This window comes from Python bivittatus, unplaced genomic scaffold (assembly GCF_059951505.1).
Source record: "Python bivittatus isolate LINGU-HERP-01145 unplaced genomic scaffold, Pbiv_v1 ctg000480_np1212, whole genome shotgun sequence".
Lineage (NCBI taxonomy): Eukaryota > Metazoa > Chordata > Lepidosauria > Squamata > Pythonidae > Python > Python bivittatus.
In genome coordinates, this window is record NW_028277075.1 from 55,123,913 (window position 1) to 55,142,463 (window position 18,551).

General features: G+C 36.3%; 1 protein-coding gene across 6 annotated transcripts in view; it reads right to left on the reverse strand.

Moving 5' to 3' along the window:
* ZNF143 (zinc finger protein 143) overlaps window positions 1-18,551 on the reverse strand; it is a 43,886-nt gene that overhangs the window by 22,174 nt on the left and 3,161 nt on the right. For 3 of the 6 annotated variants that reach the window (XM_088145949.1, XM_088145953.1, XM_088145952.1), the window contains exons 2-7: window positions 10,622-10,740; window positions 10,328-10,420; window positions 3,659-3,742; window positions 3,355-3,441; window positions 1,872-2,068; window positions 358-426 (exon numbers count right to left, since the gene is read on the reverse strand). In XM_088145949.1, coding sequence (XP_088002075.1) covers window positions 358-426; window positions 1,872-2,068; window positions 3,355-3,441; window positions 3,659-3,742; window positions 10,328-10,420; window positions 10,622-10,733 — 642 coding nt within the window. In that variant the 5' untranslated portion in view covers window positions 10,734-10,740. Of the gene's footprint in view, window positions 1-357; window positions 427-1,871; window positions 2,069-3,354; window positions 3,442-3,658; window positions 3,743-10,327; window positions 10,421-10,621; window positions 10,741-17,879; window positions 17,996-18,551 lie in introns of all 6 variants that reach the window. The other 3 variants (XM_088145950.1, XM_088145951.1, XM_088145954.1) reach the window with 3 other exon arrangements.

Sequence of the window (18,551 nt, forward strand, 5' to 3'; positions counted from 1 at the left end):
GGGGTGATTAGTATGTTCATTGTTACAGTTCTCTCCTTAGAACAGATAAGTAGATACAGTATGTGCAGAAATGCTTTGCAAATGCCCACTGGTAATCTTTTTTTTAATCTTGCATGGAGAGGAGGGATTATCCTTGGATGAAATTTATTTAAGTTTATCTCAACTTTTTTCTGTAGTGAATGGACAATATAATTTAAAAGTACATGGCAAGGCATTCTGCACATACTAATACATTTCTTTATATGGGGAAGAATAGAATGTTTTTATTAAATTTCTTACTAAAAGGCCTAAAAAGGATTTGTTTTTGTTCTAGTTTTAGCAAAATCTGAGAACAAATTAGGTAAGTATTTTACATACCTGCATTTTTTTATCTTGTTCACTGTCACCTATCATTCCAGCGCTACTGTCACTTCCATCAATAGACACCTAAAAATAAAAAAGCATAAACATCTTTAAAATCTACTTTGTGCTTGTCCAATTTCACAAAATTTTATTCCCCATGAAGTCTTCATTAACCTAATAAAATATTATTATACAATAAATTAAATAGCAGATTTCCTGTGGTTGTTTTAAATAACAATTAAAACATCCAAACTACAATTGCCTTACGGGCTGCAAAAACAGTGGGGGAGGGCTGTGTTGTCTACTGTGGTGTACAGAATTGCAGTCTAAACCACCAACATTAATTATACTGTATCTATGCAAACAAAGGCCGAGGTCTCTTAAATATGCATGGTGAATTTCTTAATATTGGTTTGAATGCAGACACATTCCTTCTGCTTATGGAACAGTCTTTCATCAAGTGGAAGTTTTGCTGGTGGAAACAGAGGAAGATACAATTTTTGCCTATTTTCCATTCATATTTGTGTGAGGATTCCCTAATTCTCCCAAATAGCATTTTAGTAGCCAGTGGACATTCTCCCTCTTGCAACAGTAAGAATACCTAGTGAGGACAATTCTTCCACAAGGGAAAAAATTTCTAGCACACAACTGTTGAAATTCCCAGAATCCTTCTTTGTTATTAAAGTCATCTTTAAAAATTGAATCATTTTTAATATTCTTGCCTCCAAGAAGCTATAATAAATATAGAACTGATTTATTGACATAAAAATATGCTATTAATTTTCCTTACAAATGAATGATTTATGATCAGAATTACTTTCTCAAGACTTTTTTTTTGTTTGCTCCAAATATAAAATCACTGATGCTGTATTTCTATTAATCATTTTATATTCTACATATTCATTATATATGCATTTCTTTTATCATACCTCTAATGGTCTGCTGTATTCCTCTCTAGTCCCAGTAAACTGTTTTCAACTTCCATTCTCTTCAAATACCAATCCTACCATATATTTAAGTTCAGCCAGTTTGGTGTTAAGTACAGGTAGTCCCCGGGTTAAAAATGCCTGGTTTACAGACTACCCATAGCTAAGAATAGAGCCTATTGTAACAAAATTTGAGTTAAATACGCAATGTCTCAAATTAAATACACAACAGTTTGAGTTAATTACACAATACTACTTATACAGTATTATACAATAATACTGTTCCAGCTTACATACAAATTTGACTTAAGGACAGACCTTGGGAACAGAACTCATTCTTAAACTGGGGACTACCTGTAGCTGGGTTCACATATTGCACAGGATTTCCTTAAAAGTTTTACTCAATAAGCTACAATTGTGGGTTCACACATGCTAAGTCATAAACAAGCAAACTATATTTTGGCTTAGCACAATATATGAGCACAACTACTGACTACTCCCCCATCTGATTCAATACATTTTAATTGCAATAAAATTCACTTTGATTTTATTTTATCACATTACCAATGCAAACTATATAAATGTAGGTATAAAGCAAAGTACCTTGGCTGCATATTGTTCCAGAGCAGTTATAGTATCTGGGTCAATAGTAGCATCTCCTGTGTGAAGACCTGCCACTGTGCCATCTGCCTGAATAGCTAATATGGTATCTGATTGTGGCACTTGTACTGTATGGTGAATGTAAGCAGTAGTCCCATCTTCTAGTTGTACTGCTTGCAGGGCACTCTGGTCGTAACTGTCTGATAAATTATTTAAGATAAATATTAAGAAAATTAATCATCTATTAGGGTACCCATTAAAAACATCATCCTATTGTGAACTCTCTATTCCATTCAACAATAATGTTTAAATATCATGAGAATTACCACCTGCCCTGATCTATTCAGCAGATTATACAGATGACACGTAATATCTACAACCACCCAGGGCAGGCAAGTAACCATGAGATCTACATGCTTGAACAAACTCATCATGAGATATACATGTTTGAACAACCCAGCTAAGTTTCTAATGGTTAAATCACTTATGAGTAAAAGCCTAGAAGTCTGGGATATTTTCTAAAGTATGGGATTTTAAGGTCATCTTTAAAATGAAGGAATGTATACAGTACATCAATTGACATTTAAAACAAGAACATGTGTGTGAATTTATTTATTTATAGAAAGTTTAGCAGTTAACACCCAGCATTTAGACTGGGCTAAGTCTAATTACCATCTTACATATTTATGCATCAATGATCTTGTACATTAGGAAAGAGCTTTTTATGTTCCATTCTCAGGAGATAAATTTCAGAGCATAGATATGAAGCCACATGGATTCAAAGAGGAAAAAGTGATTTGGATGGACAAGGATGCATATGTCTCACTTCCTTAAATAAAATCCACCTTCAAGTTGTTGTCAATAGGTGCAATAGACGCGCTCTGAATCACTTCCCCCCTTTGAATCCAGATCACTGCACAGACCTACTACAGAATAAATTGAGTTGCACACACAATTACAGAATTGTCATATAGGATGTTTTAATTGTTTTTAACTTCTGCAATAAAAAAAAAGATTGTTACTGAATTCCAGTCAAAGGTTTCAGGTTACAAAGTCAATTACTTGTTTTGTGGTGCAAATTACAATGTGAAATACACCGGTTATTTTCAATAGTTTAGAACAGATACATTGTTTATGTGATTAGAAATAAAATAAATGTGTTGGTTTTGTATTACCCAGCAGCAAAATGTCACCAATGGCACTTGCCTGTTGAAAGAAACAGTTCATGTGATTTTGGTTGATGTCATTCTATAATACCATGCGATCCCTATGAAAACAACATGGGAACTAATACCGCAAGCCACAAAGACAGTAAGTGAAAATCACTTGCCCCAGTGAAAGCATATGCTAAATTTTGGCCCTTCTGTAAAGAAAAGTATTCAAATAAGGCAAATCTTAAATAACCTATTACATTTCATAAATTAAAAGAGAAATTGAAATAACTTTGTTTAATGGAAAATCAGCAATATATTGACATATAATTTACCTTTTGAAGTGTGATGAATGAAAGCTGTTGTTCCATCTTCAAGTTGAACCGCCTGCCCATCTTCTAAATGAAGACTGTCTCCTACATCAAAAAAGAAAAACACCATTTAAAAGATATATTATAATTACAAATGTTCAAGACTTTATTTTAATATTTTATTATGCACTAGAAAATATATTAACTAATGAACTTCAAAGTTCAAACCAATGATATTTTATACAGTAAGTTAAAATAATAAAGTATTATAAAGCATTTTATCATGAAGTCAATAGATTTAAACTTGTATTTAATAAAATATACTTACTACTTTTAGACATGGGAACATGTTGGACATAGGCAGCTGAGCCATCTTCCAGCTGTATCACCTGGCCATCCATTAATTTGCCATCTGAAAAATATGTATATTGAACATTTAACAGTCCATCATCTCCATCAAAAAGAGCAACCTGCAGGGACTTCCGGTGGAGGAATAATGGCAGAAGGTTAATTCCAGCTGAAGCTCTGCTGAAGCTGAAATTTTAAGCGTGGTAGACCAGGTGTCTCAGGATTTTTTTCCGAGACATGAAGCATTCTCCAGGCAGGGAGAAGCCTTGAATTGCACCTCTTGTCTTCCAGATGGCTATAGCTTATCGAACGATCGTCGGATGCAACTGGACAGTGAGCGACCAGCTGGGAAGCGGGTGGAAGAGTGTCGGAGCCGTGTTTAAAGCCTCCTTAAAGAGACATTACTTCTGCCACCCCACTTCTAAAATCACCTTTGTTGTTTATTATAAGAATTTAAGGAAGCTATCTCCACTACAGAAATACTTCTCTTGGTTGGCTTTTCATTATTTTTTGGGATTTCTAAAGTGCGTTGTACTGGATTTGAAGGATTGAAATACGAGCATGCAATCCGGAAGTCTTAAAGTGCTGTAGAAAGTTTTTTATACTTTTAGGAGACTATTTTTTAATCTATATCTTACCTTTGTCTTTGAAAAGGAAGATTTTTATATAAGTGGTTTCTCATGGAGTTGGAGCGATCTATTTTTAGACGCTGTGGGAAAGTTTTGGTCTGCCAATTTTCTCAAGCTGTGGCTGGCTGTAGACTTCCTCCCCCTTTGCTTTGTTGTTAGTTGTGGCTATCTCCTTACATTTAATTTTGGGGAATATTATCTTGGGCCACAAGAGGGAGCTAAAGTACTGTATTTGTATTTGGATTGCTAAAAGGAAAAAATAGCTTTTTTCTCTCTCCTTCTAAGCAAAGGAGAAAAAGAAGACAATAGAAATAAAGACAATGGCCACTAGAAAGTTAACAAGGCGTGGCTCTGGTGAACATGACTGGATAAAAGGTATGTTTGAAGAATATACTTTAAAAACTACACAAATGATTACTCAAAGTGTTACTCAAACACTTGATTTAAGGTTTCTTGAACTTGAAAAAAGGCTTGATCAAAAAATTGACCAAAAAATTGAAAAAATGGAGAATAAATTGGAAGGAGGGACTAAAAATCTTAATGATAGAGTTGACTTACTGGAAAATGAAAGGGAAAAAGAACTGGACAAAACTGCATTATTGGAGTTGAGAGACAAAGAGTTTTGTCCAAGGTTTAGGGGAATCCCTGAACTTGAAGAAAAATTAACAAATATGATTACATGTGCCTTGGAGGAACTAATTGACTGGGAAGAAGATAAAATGTCAGATGAGATAGAAAAAGTTTTTTGTATAAATTCCAGATATGCAATTGTACATGGTAAGTCAAGAGATGTGTTGGTAGTTTTCCAGGAGAAAATCAAGGGATTTGATTTTGTAAGCGCATTTTGACTCTAAACTTAACATTGAGAATGTGGATATAATGGTCCTCAAAGAAATACCAGTAAGGATTTTAATAAAGAGAAAAGAATATGCATTTCTGAAAAATGTTTTGAAAAAGAATAAAATCCCCTTTTGTTGGGAAAAACTGGAAGGGATAAGTTTTTCCTATCAGCAACAAAGATTTAATGTATACCGGTATAACAAATGTTTGTTGGAAATGTTCCCAGGGTGAAGGAACATTTATCATCTTTGGTGGACATGTGAAAAGGCCAAAAAATTTTGGGACCAGATATGTATTGCTATTCAAAAGATTCTTAAGGTGAACATTAAAAAAAAAAAAAGAATTGTTTCTACTGGGTTTGATGGAGAAAGAATTGGAGAAACAACATGGAACTTTGCTTCTATATATGATCACAGCTGCAAGACTGTTATATACACAAAAATGGAAAGACTCACAAATACCTAAAGTGGAAGAATGGATTAAATTAATGGACTTGGCTCAAATGGCAAAGTTAACAGCTTTAATAAGAGATAATACTGTTTCTAAGTTTGTCTCCTCATGGCAACCCTTCCTAAATTACGTGCTTGGGTTGGGAAAAAATGAAGCTTTGACTGTGGAATTTAATGATTAGATGGTTTGTGTTGATAGAAATAATGTGAATTTGGACTAATTAGTGGTAAGAGATTAACTTTTTAAAAATTTGTACTCATATCTGTATTGGAGATAGTCGGAAGTCATTTTCCGTTTCATCTTTCTACCTATTCTCACTATTTTAGTTTTTGTCTTTTTCTTTTAGTTCTATCTTCTTTCTTTTCTATTATTTTTGATTTGTATTTTATTTGTACTTTTTATACATCTTAACAAAAGTTCTAATTAAAAAAAAAAAAGCAACCTGCACAGAACAGGCTACACTGTGCAAATTTATTTCCGGATTGTGTTCTCAACATGCAGAAATATTTTTATGGGTCATTCTCCAGACTTAAATTCAGCATCCAGCATCTGGAATTTACATATGCTATCTCTCTTGCTGCACTGGAATTCTACAGAAAATATCATCAAGTCTGTTACCACACCTGATATTGGATCAGATCACCTGCTGGGAGGCTAAGAAGTTGAATTAATACGACTGTCCATCTTTCAATTCCCCAGACAGATGGACAGCATTATTAAGACACAGATCACATGGACTGGAAGAGATCCTGGGGGTAAAAGCATTCATATAATGTGCTGAGTTTTGGACTGCAGCTCATAATACAGCCAAGAAAGTAAGAGCTACCTACATAAATGTTAATTCTATTTTGACTCCATCATTTTTTTACTCAAGTAAAGCAGCTAGGGTATATGTATGTGAAAATCAGAAGATACTTATCTCTTTTCCCAATTAAACAAGCAGTTCAAATTCATTTTTAGGAGAGTAAATATTGGGATGCTGTTCATATATATCTAGACTGATCTGGATGTCAAGGAAATTTAATTACATCCAGTTTTCTTAGAATTGTCCCCATGTCTCATTTTAAACTATATTATTTTTTAAATAAAACAGTTTAAAAAGTTTGGACAAGCTTTGTCCTATCTCCATCCTCCCCTTTTTAGGAAAGATTGTTGAGCAGGTGGTCACGTGGCAGCTTCACCAAACTCTGGAAGAAGCAAGTTTAACTGGATCCCTTCAGTTGTGTTTCAAACCCAGGCATGGGATCAAAACAGCATTGAGCACTCTTGTGGATGAGTTCTGGTGGGAGTGGGATGGGAGTGGTGCATCTGGATGGGGATTTGAGGCTTGAGCTCAACCTGAGCAAGACAGAATGGTTTTGGGTTTTAGAGTCTCCTAGATCCTGTGATCTTCCATCTTGCACTACCCAAAACAGAACTGTTGTGCAATATGGAAGTCCTTCTGGACTTCTGGCTCCTGTTTGAGGAACAAGTGGCAGCCATAGGCTTTTGCACAATTTTGTCTTGTATGACAACTGTATCCTTACCTGGTCTGGGAGGCACTGCTCAAAGTCACTCATGTCTTAGTCACTTCCTGAGCAGATTACTTTAATGTACTTTACATGGGACTGCCCTTGAAAAACATCTGGAAGCTGTAACTGGTCCAGGATGCAGTGGCACAGACAGTTATGGGCACATTTTGGTATGCCCATGTTATATCTTTGTTCTGCAAGCAGCAGTGGGTTCCAGTATGCTTCCAGGCGCAATTCAAAGTGCTAGCTGTCTTCTTTAAAGCCCTTCAAGGCATGGGATTGGGTTATTTGCAGGACTGCCTCTCTTCAATTTTCTTTTTTTCACTGGAGAAACAACTAGCTGACAGAAGAGGCATGCTTTGAGTCCCATTAATTAGGGGACGGAAGGCAATTTTTTTCCGTTGCAGTGCCTGCCACTGTAACACCATACCATCTTTTTAAAATGTATTTACATTTATTGAAAATTTTAAATAGAGTAAAAGACAAATCTAAAGAAAAAGATATAAGAGAAAGAAAAAAGAAGGAAAAAAAAGGTGCAACGAAAGGAAATATATTGAGCAAATGCTAATTAAGACCATTAATCTATAAAAGGATTAGAAGTATTTAAAGTACCTAGAAGTTTAAAAATAGAGTGTCTTTGGACCTTAATATTATATGAGTTACAACAGTACCCTAAATATTGCAGGAGTTGTAACAGTACAATAGCTTTATGCATCAAAACAGGTAAAGAACTATTTGAACAGAAAAACAAAGTCCCTAAAATCCTACTTTGTCCTATATCCTTATGTCAGTACAAGGATTCTCACATGGTTCTTATGATATCATGGCAGACATTGTTTGTACTTGATGTTAAAAGCCCCTTGTATATCATTCCTTCATCTGCATAAAATTTTCTTTTACAATAGGAACACCTTACTGCTGCTTCAAGAGTGAAACATGTTCTTAACCTTACAGCACAGTAACTACATCTATCTCTTCCTCTGACACAGAATAAATTATTAGCCTCTTACAAGGTATTCCCTTCTTATGTCTGCCCAGAACTGAATATTACAGACTTAATTTGAAGTAGCAATGTATAGAATTTAGCTTAGAAATGCTAAAACCGCATTAGTAACCTATTTTATACACATAAGAAGTAAGTTAAACCATGGGAAAGAAATTACCAGACTGTAGCCCAGAGCCAGCTTTCAGATCCCAGCTGCAACCTCCTCTTCTGAAGTGTGGCAATTATACCTATAAAAGCTTCACTGAAAACCTAACTATCCTGAGACTTCTGGTGGCAGGAGTGGCGGTCTGAATCTCTTTGCAATCTCAGCTGTTTAGCGCTTAGTGGGCACCACAGGGCGCTTTAACTAATTCCGGACAAGGGAGGAAGCTTGAAATCATCCTATTTGATTTGCGGACACCATTCCTTGTGAGTTAATCGCAAAAACTGAGGTTTTTGTGCAAGACTCACGTGTGGAGCGGCTGGGAGGCAAAGAATACAGCTCTGTTCATGGCTGAAGTGCAGCCTGTAAAAGGACACCGGAACCAGCTGACCCGCTTTTCTAACCACTTTTGGATTATATCTATTCTTCAGTTTAAGAGAGACTTCTTTTTACAGCAGATAAGTATTTCTCTTGGTATTTTTCTCATTTTGGGGGGGGGGATTATAAATTTTGGGAAGATTTGGAAACTTAAAGTAATTAAATTTTTGGATAATTAAAGGGATATAAGAAAGTTAACAACAGAGAAGGGGGAAGATTTTCATTTAACATTTTTTTTCTTTTTCTTTTTTCATGAATCTGTATTGTTAAAATCATAACTACGTTAATGGGACTCTGGCATTCCTTGGGAATGCCTTTTGTTTTCGTGTAACTGGCTTGATAATTGATTGGGATCATATATCAAAAGAACATAGTAATCAGCCTAGCCTATTTTCAGCGAAATCTATTTGTCAAAAATGTACAAAGGGACTTCAAATATATGCTGGAAATGTGAACAAGTAGGGACTTTTCATTATCTTTGGTGGACATGTAATAAAGCTAAAAAATTTTGAACTCAAATACATATATTAATTCAGAGGATTTTGAAGATTAATATACAATTTAAACCAGAGCCATTTCTCTTGGGAAGGATGGATAAACAATTGGAAAAATCTTATGGACCTTTGTCTTTATATATGATAACTGCAGCAAGACTTTTATATGCTCAAAGGTGGAAAGACTCGCTATTACCTACAATGAAAGAATGGATGGTAAAGTTGATAGAGCTAGCTGAGATGGTGAAATTGACAGCTTTGATGAGAGAAAAGAGACTGACTAATTTTAATGCTAATTGGAAGCCCTTTTTGGACTTTTTGCATGAAACAGAAAAAGTGAAATTATGATATATGGATTTGATAGTTAGCAAAATTAATAGATTATAGAAAAAATGGATGTTAAATTGTAATCTTAGAATTAGAGTTTAATCTATGTTTTACTTATATCTGCTGTAAAAGAAGTCGGAAGTCATTCTTTTTTTTTTTTGTATTTCTGGTTCTTCCTTTTCTTTCTTTCTACACTTCTGCTTCTCTTCTTTCTCTTTATTCTTTCTTTTTCTATTCTTTTCCTCGATTATTAGTTCTTATTAGTTTTTATCTTTTTTTAATTTAATAAAGTTATTATAAAAAAAGGAAACCTAACTATCTCCAAGAATTGTGTATGCTTGAATATATGCATGTATCTCAGAAAATGTGTGTGTGTAGGTGTCAGAATCAATGTAAGTTAAATTTTGCTTATATGTGTATACATGTGTGTATTGGGGAAAGAGTGCATATGTATGAGGGAATGTTTGAAGTGGGATGTGCAGTGATCTTACACAATTGTTGTAGTCCTACCCATCAATACTACAGCCTTCTTGGAAATTTAATTTAAGGAAATGTAACCCAGACTTTAATAAACAGGGGGGACAATACCCATGACTTAAATAACGAGTTAGACGTTTGTTGTTGTTTGTTTTATCTGGAAATGATTCCATTTCATGCTTGTGTAAAATGGAATAGATATTCAAATCTTCTCTAATTGTGAACACACATACAGACATTCTGCTGATTCTGGATTAATTTTTTTGGTCAAGCTTCTATTAATATTTATAACAAATACAATTTAACTTCATAAACTGGTCACAGTATGAAAAAATAAACTTCTGAGATTATTTTTATTAAATAAATTAATTGCAATAATGCTGTTCTAGATATACCTTTTGAATTGTGTTGTATATAGGCAGTGGATCCATCAGAAAGAGTAACTGCTTGTAAGCTCACTCCTTCCATGTTGTCCAAGTTGTCTCCATCTACAATTTAAAAAAACTGGCATTAGCATTTGTAGCACTAACTACACCTTTACTGCATGAATTACTAAGACATTTTAACCTTTTGGTAATATTCTGAGCTAATTTTATGGTGCGTTTTAAAATCCAAATTACCAATGTATGCTTTTTTAAGTTCAACCAGATTTGATCTTGTTGGAAGGGGGTATTATCCAGATAACTCACCTTGCACGGCTACAGCTTCTGTTAAACAGAGTGTTACATGCTGAGCTTCCATCCCTCCTCCAGAGAACTCCGTCATTCCCTGGGAATCTCGATTTATCTGGGCTAATAACATCGTCTACCTAAACATAACAGCGAATGTACATAAATTAGATTCAAACAGTATTCCTTACACCAACATTTAAATATTTTTCAAACCATTAAGTATTTGTGATTAATTTTTTAGGGAAGAAATAATTTTGCAAATCCTTATAATCCTCATTTTAATACTCAGGTGAGGCATATCAGGAGTCCTTGCTCCTCACAAAAATGTTGTATGAATTATTTTAAGTTTTATTTTGAACAGTTTTGTCCTCCAAGGGAAAAGCTTGATTGTGACATGTTAAAGGCTCAAATATAATTAATAAACATTCTGAGGGGAATAGTTTATGCAGAAAAGTGGGGAAAGTTCTATGATACCCCTTTCTGAAACAGAAATATACAAGACTGATTTATTTTATAGAAAAGACTGCAGAATTAATACAAGGGCAGGTCAGTTAGCTACTGCAACTCATAAAATAGGATCTTCAGCTGGTTTTTCTACATTTGCTCTGCAATAGCTACTAAATACAGTAGTAGAAAGCAGGTGGCAGCACTGAGCTTTCAATAAAGCTAATCAGGATCAGACTTAAGACTGGTTATCAACAGGAAATTCCAGGGCTATAGGATAGACTAGAAAGTTGAAAATATCCTGGAAGATGGTAGTGGCAAATCACTTCCATTTTGTTGCCAAAAACAACACAATTTTGTTTGCATATCTGGAGCTGAACTTGACTCAAGGTATTTATTATTTATTGAAGACTCAAGGGATACTTTACTTTTTCTTACAAAGTCTTGTTATTACAAAATATTGATATTACAAGATACAGATTAAATCAGAATAGACATTCCCAGAAGTCCAGCTTCACTTGAAGGAGACAGGTTTTGACATTGTATATTTTTGTGGCCAGGGACTGAATAAAATAAAATTCAGGAACATGATAATGGTATTCTTTGTTTCTTTTGTGGGTTTTAGCAGGGCTTTACATGTTAATCCTTGGGTTAACACATCTATTTTACCTTTATTTTTAAAAAAGCAGAAAACTGAGCTGCTAATTTTTGGAATTTTGCTGTTGATTTGCAAGAACTCAATCCTAGAATGATTTGAGGACCGCAAAAAAGGGCGGAGGGTTACATGATAGAGCAGAAACAGTGCAACTGACTACTAGTTCTTCTCATACACGCTCCTCAAAACCAATATACAGTGGTACCTTGGGTTACGAACGTAATCAGTTCCGTGACTCTGGTCGCAACCCGAATTGGTCGCAACCCGAGGCAAATTTCCCCATAAGGTTCAATGTAAATACGGTTAATCCTTTTTGCCCTCCGAATTTGGTCACAACCCGAAGCAAATCTCCCCATAAGGTTCAATGTAAATACGGTTAATCCGTTCCGCCCTCCGAATTTGGTCACAACCCGAAGCAAATTTCCCCATACAGTTCAATGTAAATGCAGTTAATCCGTTCTGAAACATATGCATTTTATTTTTAAACCACAAAAACATGAAAAAAAGTACAGTACAGCACAGTATGAAGAGGGAGAATGGGGTGGGGAGGCAGTTATTGTTTGGAGGAAGAGTTGCCCTCCAAAAGGACATCGGGGAGATCTCCTTCAGGGGTTTCCTCTCTCCTTTGCCTCTTAGCTGCAGGCTCAGTTCTGGGGAAAAACCTGTCTAAAGTCAGTTGTTTTTTCCTGCGCTGCATAACCCTCCGGAAATGAGAGAACACGTTATCGTTCATCATATTCAACACTCTGTTTGTCACAGTTCTGTTGGGGTGGTGCTTCTCAAGGAAATCCTGGCACTCATTCCATTTCTCCATGATGGATTTTATCACATCACTGCTCACCTCCTCCCCCTCCTCCTCTTCCTCAGTGGAATGCTCCTCACCAAGCGCTTTCTGTTGCTCACTCTGGAGCTGAGCAAGTTCTTCTGTGGTCAGCTTCTCCTTATGGTCCTCAACAAGCTCCTCTATGTCCGCATCATCCACAAGCAGACCCATGCTCTTGCCCATGGACACAATCTCCTTCACTACCTCTGGATCAGACCCTTCAAACTCACGTTCAGCAACACATTCTGGCCACAGTTTCCTCCAGGCTGAGTTTAAGGTCCGGCAGGTGACATCTCCCCAGGCTTTGTCAATGAGGCTGATGCAGTGGAGGACATTGAAATGTTTCTTCCAAAACTCTTTCAGAGTCAAGGATGTTTCCTCAGTGACATTGAAACACCTGGTGAAGAGCGCCTTTGTGTAGAGCTTCTTAAAGTTGCAGATCATTTGCTGGTCCATGGGCTGCAGAAGAGGTGTCGTGTTGGGGGGGAGGAACTTGACCTTTATGAAGTCGTACTCGGCATCCATGTCATCCACCAAGGCTGGAGGGTGTGCTGGGGCATTGTCCATCAGGAGAAGGCACCTTTCAGGCAGCTGGTTCTCAGACAGTATTTTTTAACACTGGGTGCAAACACCTCATGCAGCCATTCCATGAACAACTGCCTTGTGACCCACGCTCTCGCATTGGCCCTCCACATGACAGGCAGTCTGGCCTTGTTCACATTGTGTTCCCTGAACGCATGAGGGGTCTGGAAATGGTACACCAGTAGCGGCTTAATCTTCAGGTCACCGCTTGCGTTTGCACACAGCAAAAGGGTCAATCTGTCCTTCAGGGGCTTGTGCCCTGGCAATGCCTTTTCCTCCTGTGTGATGTAGGTTCTGTTTGGCATCTTCTTCCAGAAGAGCCCTGTCTCGTCGCAGTTGAACACTTGCTGAGCGACGTATCCTTCCGCCTTCATGAAGTCCTCAAATTCTTTCTTGTAGGCTTCTGCAGCAGCCTTGTCAGAACTGGAAGCCTCACCATGTCTTGCCACACTGTGGATGCCACTTCTCTTGCGGAATTTCTCAAACCAGCCTCTGCTGGCTTTAAATTCCTCACTTGCTGCTCTGGTAGAGGGGTTTGTCTGCAGTAAATCACTGTGCAGTTTCCTGGCTTTTTCACAGATGATAGCTTCACTCACGCTATCACCTGCCAGCTGTTTCTCATTCAGCCACACTAACAACAGCTTTTCCACCTCTTTCAGCACTTGTGTCCTCTGCCTCGTTAAGATCGTTATTCCTTTTGCCACATCAGCTCCTCTGATGGCATCTTTATTCTTCAAAATAGTCGAGATGGTCGACTTCGCCATCTTGTACTCTGAGGCCAGATCAGTCACATAAATACCACGATCGTGCTTTTCTATAATGTCCTTCTTCAGTTCGATCGTCACTTTTTTCTTCAAAGCCTTATTCTTGCCAAGCCTGCTCTGCATTTTCTTTGGAGCCATGCTGACAAGCACACCAAAAACCTTCCAAAACACCACAAAACACACCACAAGCCTCACCGAACGTCTCCTTGCTACCGCGATCTCGCCCACAGGAAGCCACGACCGCGTGGCAGCAGGGAAAATGGCCACGGATCTGGTTCGTAACCCAAGGCGGAGTTCAGAAACCGAGGTAAATTTTTGTGGCTGGAGCTGGTCGCAACCCAAAAAGTTCGTTAACAGAGGCGTTCGTAACCCGAGGTACCACTGTATACATTTAGATTTTTATTGGTTTCTCTGTAACTGCTTTTTTGTCTCCTGCTGTCCCAGCCATCCTAAGATAATTTCATATTCTTTATTATTTGGGCAACAGTCCTGTAGTGTCACTGTGATAACTATTTACAGAGATGGAAAAGGAAGACTGAGAAACAATAAATCCATCAACAAATCCTTGCTTATAGTGCAACTATAAATCCAGTAATAGAATCAAGGAGCATCAGGGTAGATATGCTCCCATTCTTCAGCAGTCTAAATTTACAATAACATGTGCACAGTGGAGGGTGCAAAAAATAGCACCTTTCTCTCCCCCAAAATTATACACACTTTTAAATATAACCAAAACTTGGAAGTATGCTTTGGTAAATATTCAGCAACAAAAAAGAATAAAAAACGTATTTAAAGTAATCTTTGTATTAGTAGTATCCATATACCTAACCTAGAATTTTAGAAATCCATCATGCATCTAGTTGATCACCCCATGGTAACACCGTCTCTAAAATTTATAGTATACTTGTAGAGTCAAAGAAACAAAAATGTGAAATAAGTCAATACATATATGGGACTACTATTCAAAATGCTAAACTGGTCATAGATGATAGGTTTCTCAAAAAATATCTTGAACTATAAAGAAAAGCACTATTTTTAATTATATAGTTGGAACGTCTGATGCTTCTTAACAACTACTAGTTAACTGTTAACAAGGCTTGAAATATTCTGGTTTGTTATAAATTAAAAATATTCTGAGACAAAGATGATTTTTTTATTAGGCAAAAATAGCAAACATGATTTGAAGCATCTTTATTGGCTTGGGCAGCTTGAATGCAATATATGTTATACCTTCAGAGATGCATTTGATTGTAGCCTTAGTCTTATATTTGTGTGTGCATAAGATCACTGGCATCAATGCTTAGATGCATTTTAACTCTTAATGCCAATTGATTTGACAATGAATCATTTTTTCTTAAATGCAGCTTAGTTTTATTAATTCAAGTTTCATTAAAATTATCAAGTATGTTTTTAAAGAGAAAGTTATGTTTAGCTGTACCATGTGAACTTTTAAAGATAAAAGATCTGCTGTATGAAAAGGAGGATCTATTTAGAAAAGCATTGCTTCTTTCTGAGTCTAACCAGTTTCTAGAAATCAGAGCACGAATACAGTAACTTCTCCTTCCCTAGGCAAAATGCTATCCAGTGACATATTGCTCCTGAAATGGGAGCTCCGTTTAGCTACAATGGCTAATACTGCTGGATCGTGGTACAGTAGTCCCCAGGTTAAGAACGCCCAGTTTACGGAATGACACATAGTTAAGAACAGAGCCTACATAGCAAAATTCGAGTTAAATTCACAGTGATTCAAGTTAAATACACAATACTAATATAATATTATAAAATAATACTGTTCTGGCTTACATACAAATTTGACTTAAGGACAGACCTTGGAACGGAACTTGTTCTTAAACTTGGGACTATCTGTATTTTCCATGAATTTGTCTGTTTCACTTTAAACTATCTATGCCTGCAACCATTACAATTTATGACACTGCATGAAGAAATTTTACTTTTGAGCTATGAAATAAATTCAGAATAAATCTAATTTCATTGTTATACACGCTAGCTAATATTTAAGTCAATCCATTTGATTATATCCAAACATTTTGTCTATGGACAGAGCAGCACCTGGCGTCATAATAAATTCCATCTCTTACTGTGCACTCATTTGCTCCACAGGAGCTTCTGGAGAAGATTTCAGGAGCAAGAAATCCCATCCCACAGTCCGTTCATTAAATTTGGATGAATTTTGATTCTTCCCATCCTGCATTTTATACACTTCCATATCATCTTCTGTGCACAATGCAATCTTTTGCACATCCACCCAGAAGTACCAAGATTTTATCTTCTTAGGTACAACAATTCACAGGAGTGGTGACCATAGACTACTTACAGAAATAGACACCTGCTATTTGGGAGAAATATTAGGACAAATTAGGACAAAATATTAAAGTGCAGAGACTTTAAATCTTAAAGTGTACTGTTGTCACATTGACAACAAAGATACCTTTTCTAGTCCAAGGTATATTTTTAAAAACTTTATTATATTATATAATATAATAAGGTATTCTCAATTACCTCCAGCACCCCAATTTAATTTTCTCTTCAATCTTCTGATGATTGCAGTTGGGAAAACTATGACCCAAAGAATAGTATAAATAGCTGTGAAAGCTGAACCATCAGAAGACTGAAGAAAAACTGTTGCCTTTGAATCATGATGCTGAAGTCAATGAAAACTAACAACTCAGAAATAAGTCCCACTGAATTAAAAGGTATTTCTAAGTATGCATACCTGCCCATGTTGTTAAGCTTCCAGTCTATGCCTACATACTTAGGAAAAGGTTTCACTTTTTCAGTGGCCATTACACCCAGTTAAGTAAGCATACAATTGAAGCTCAGTTGTTTTTCTAATGGAAAAGCCTGGGTCCAATTCAAGGTGTTGCTTATCACCTTTAAAGCCCTACATGGCATGGGTCCGGGTTACCTGAGGGACCATCTCACCCTCATTATATCGACATGTCCCACCTGGTCAGGCAGAGGAGGTACGCAACGGACCCCATTGACAAAACAATGTTGACTGGTAGGGCCCATAAGGAGAGCTTTCTCTGCTGTTGCCCCCGCCCTATGGAATACCCTCCACACAGAGGTAAGGCAGGCCCCTATTCTCTCGACCTTCTAGAAAGGGTGAAGATCTGGCTCTGCCAACTCATGTGGGGAGAGAAGAGGGGCAACCAACCCTGGGGATGGCTAGCAGCTTGAAGATGCTTCTGTAGGTTAATATTCTTATCTACTAGAAGTACCTTGAAATATATTATTTATGTATGAATATGGTTTTTATTGAATTTTAATTAATATTTTTATTGTAAACCACCCAGTCGCTCCCTAGTGATATAGACGGTGACCAAATTTGAAATATAAAGAAATAAAATATAAATATGGACGGTTAGCCCTGTCCCCGTCTAATATCAAATCCTTCAACGAGTTTATGTATTTTAATATAGAATATTTTCCATATCTGGAAAAATATTTGTAAAAATATTACAAATTCAATTCTCCATTAAATTCTTCCCCTCTAATGGTAGTATAATGGTAAGGACCTTCACCTACAGGAGAGGTATTTCTGGGCAAATACACAACACACTTCTGAGGTAAAAAAATAAATGCTTATATAAACACTGTACCTCATAATAGCAAAATAAAAACCTGGGAGAGCAATCTGCAGTCCATTTCCAAACTAGTGTTGCAGGAAGCTCAATCTACTTCCTCTGATGAAAGGAATATTGTATTAATAAGGTTGACTTTTTGGAATGCCAATGTTTCCTCCAGTTAATCACAGCATAATAATTTTCTTCCCTTGCAAATTCAAGACTGATCAGAATGAAACTTGATTTCTAGGCTCACATCATAAATTCCACAATAGCTTTATTGTCTTGGCAATGTAAGATGAAATGGAAGGAATTATATATGCTTAAACATAGATCTGAATCAATTATCCAGGGATTGAGGATCAGTTTTAATTAGAATAGCAAAATGAGATGGTTACAACAATTTCTTCCTGTTGCTTACCTGTCTGCAAGAAAAGGCAAAAATCAACTCCTCCCCATTACCACCTTGGCATGAGCCTCTGCTGGATTCCAGTTCCTTCTGCAAACATGAGATTTTCCATTCACAGAATGGTCATTCTGGATCAAATATAATCCAATTACGTATAAGTTATGTATTTATTTGTGATAATTTAAGATAGAATGTTTAAAAATGAGTATTTTTTTCTGGTATCATAAGCTCTGGTATACATATGGAAAAAAAATTTCTTAATGAACTCCTGCAAGAATAAGATTCCTGAAGAACTCATATTAGAGATGTTATGCACTGCAGGGCCAGAGAAGCTGCTGACCAGAGTGGTAGCTCTACTATGCCTCAAAACTTCAATCAGCCTACTTTTGATGATAGCAAATAATTTGCCAGTCTATCTGGATAAATACAAGTGAAGACCAATTATAACTGGCATTTCCATGATACTTTTCTTATGGAATTAATCATATCAATGAGTAATACTGAGTTTCTCACTAATCCAATTTGCATTTTAAAAAGTTCATATATGAAGTAGGTTTTCAAATCTTTAGGTAACCTTGAAAATACATGTTCATTTAGATGAATTAGATATAGTTCTTGGCTTGTGTATGCTACCCATTATTTGCTTTTACCTTGTTTCTACTGTAGTCATAGTGTAAAATGCCC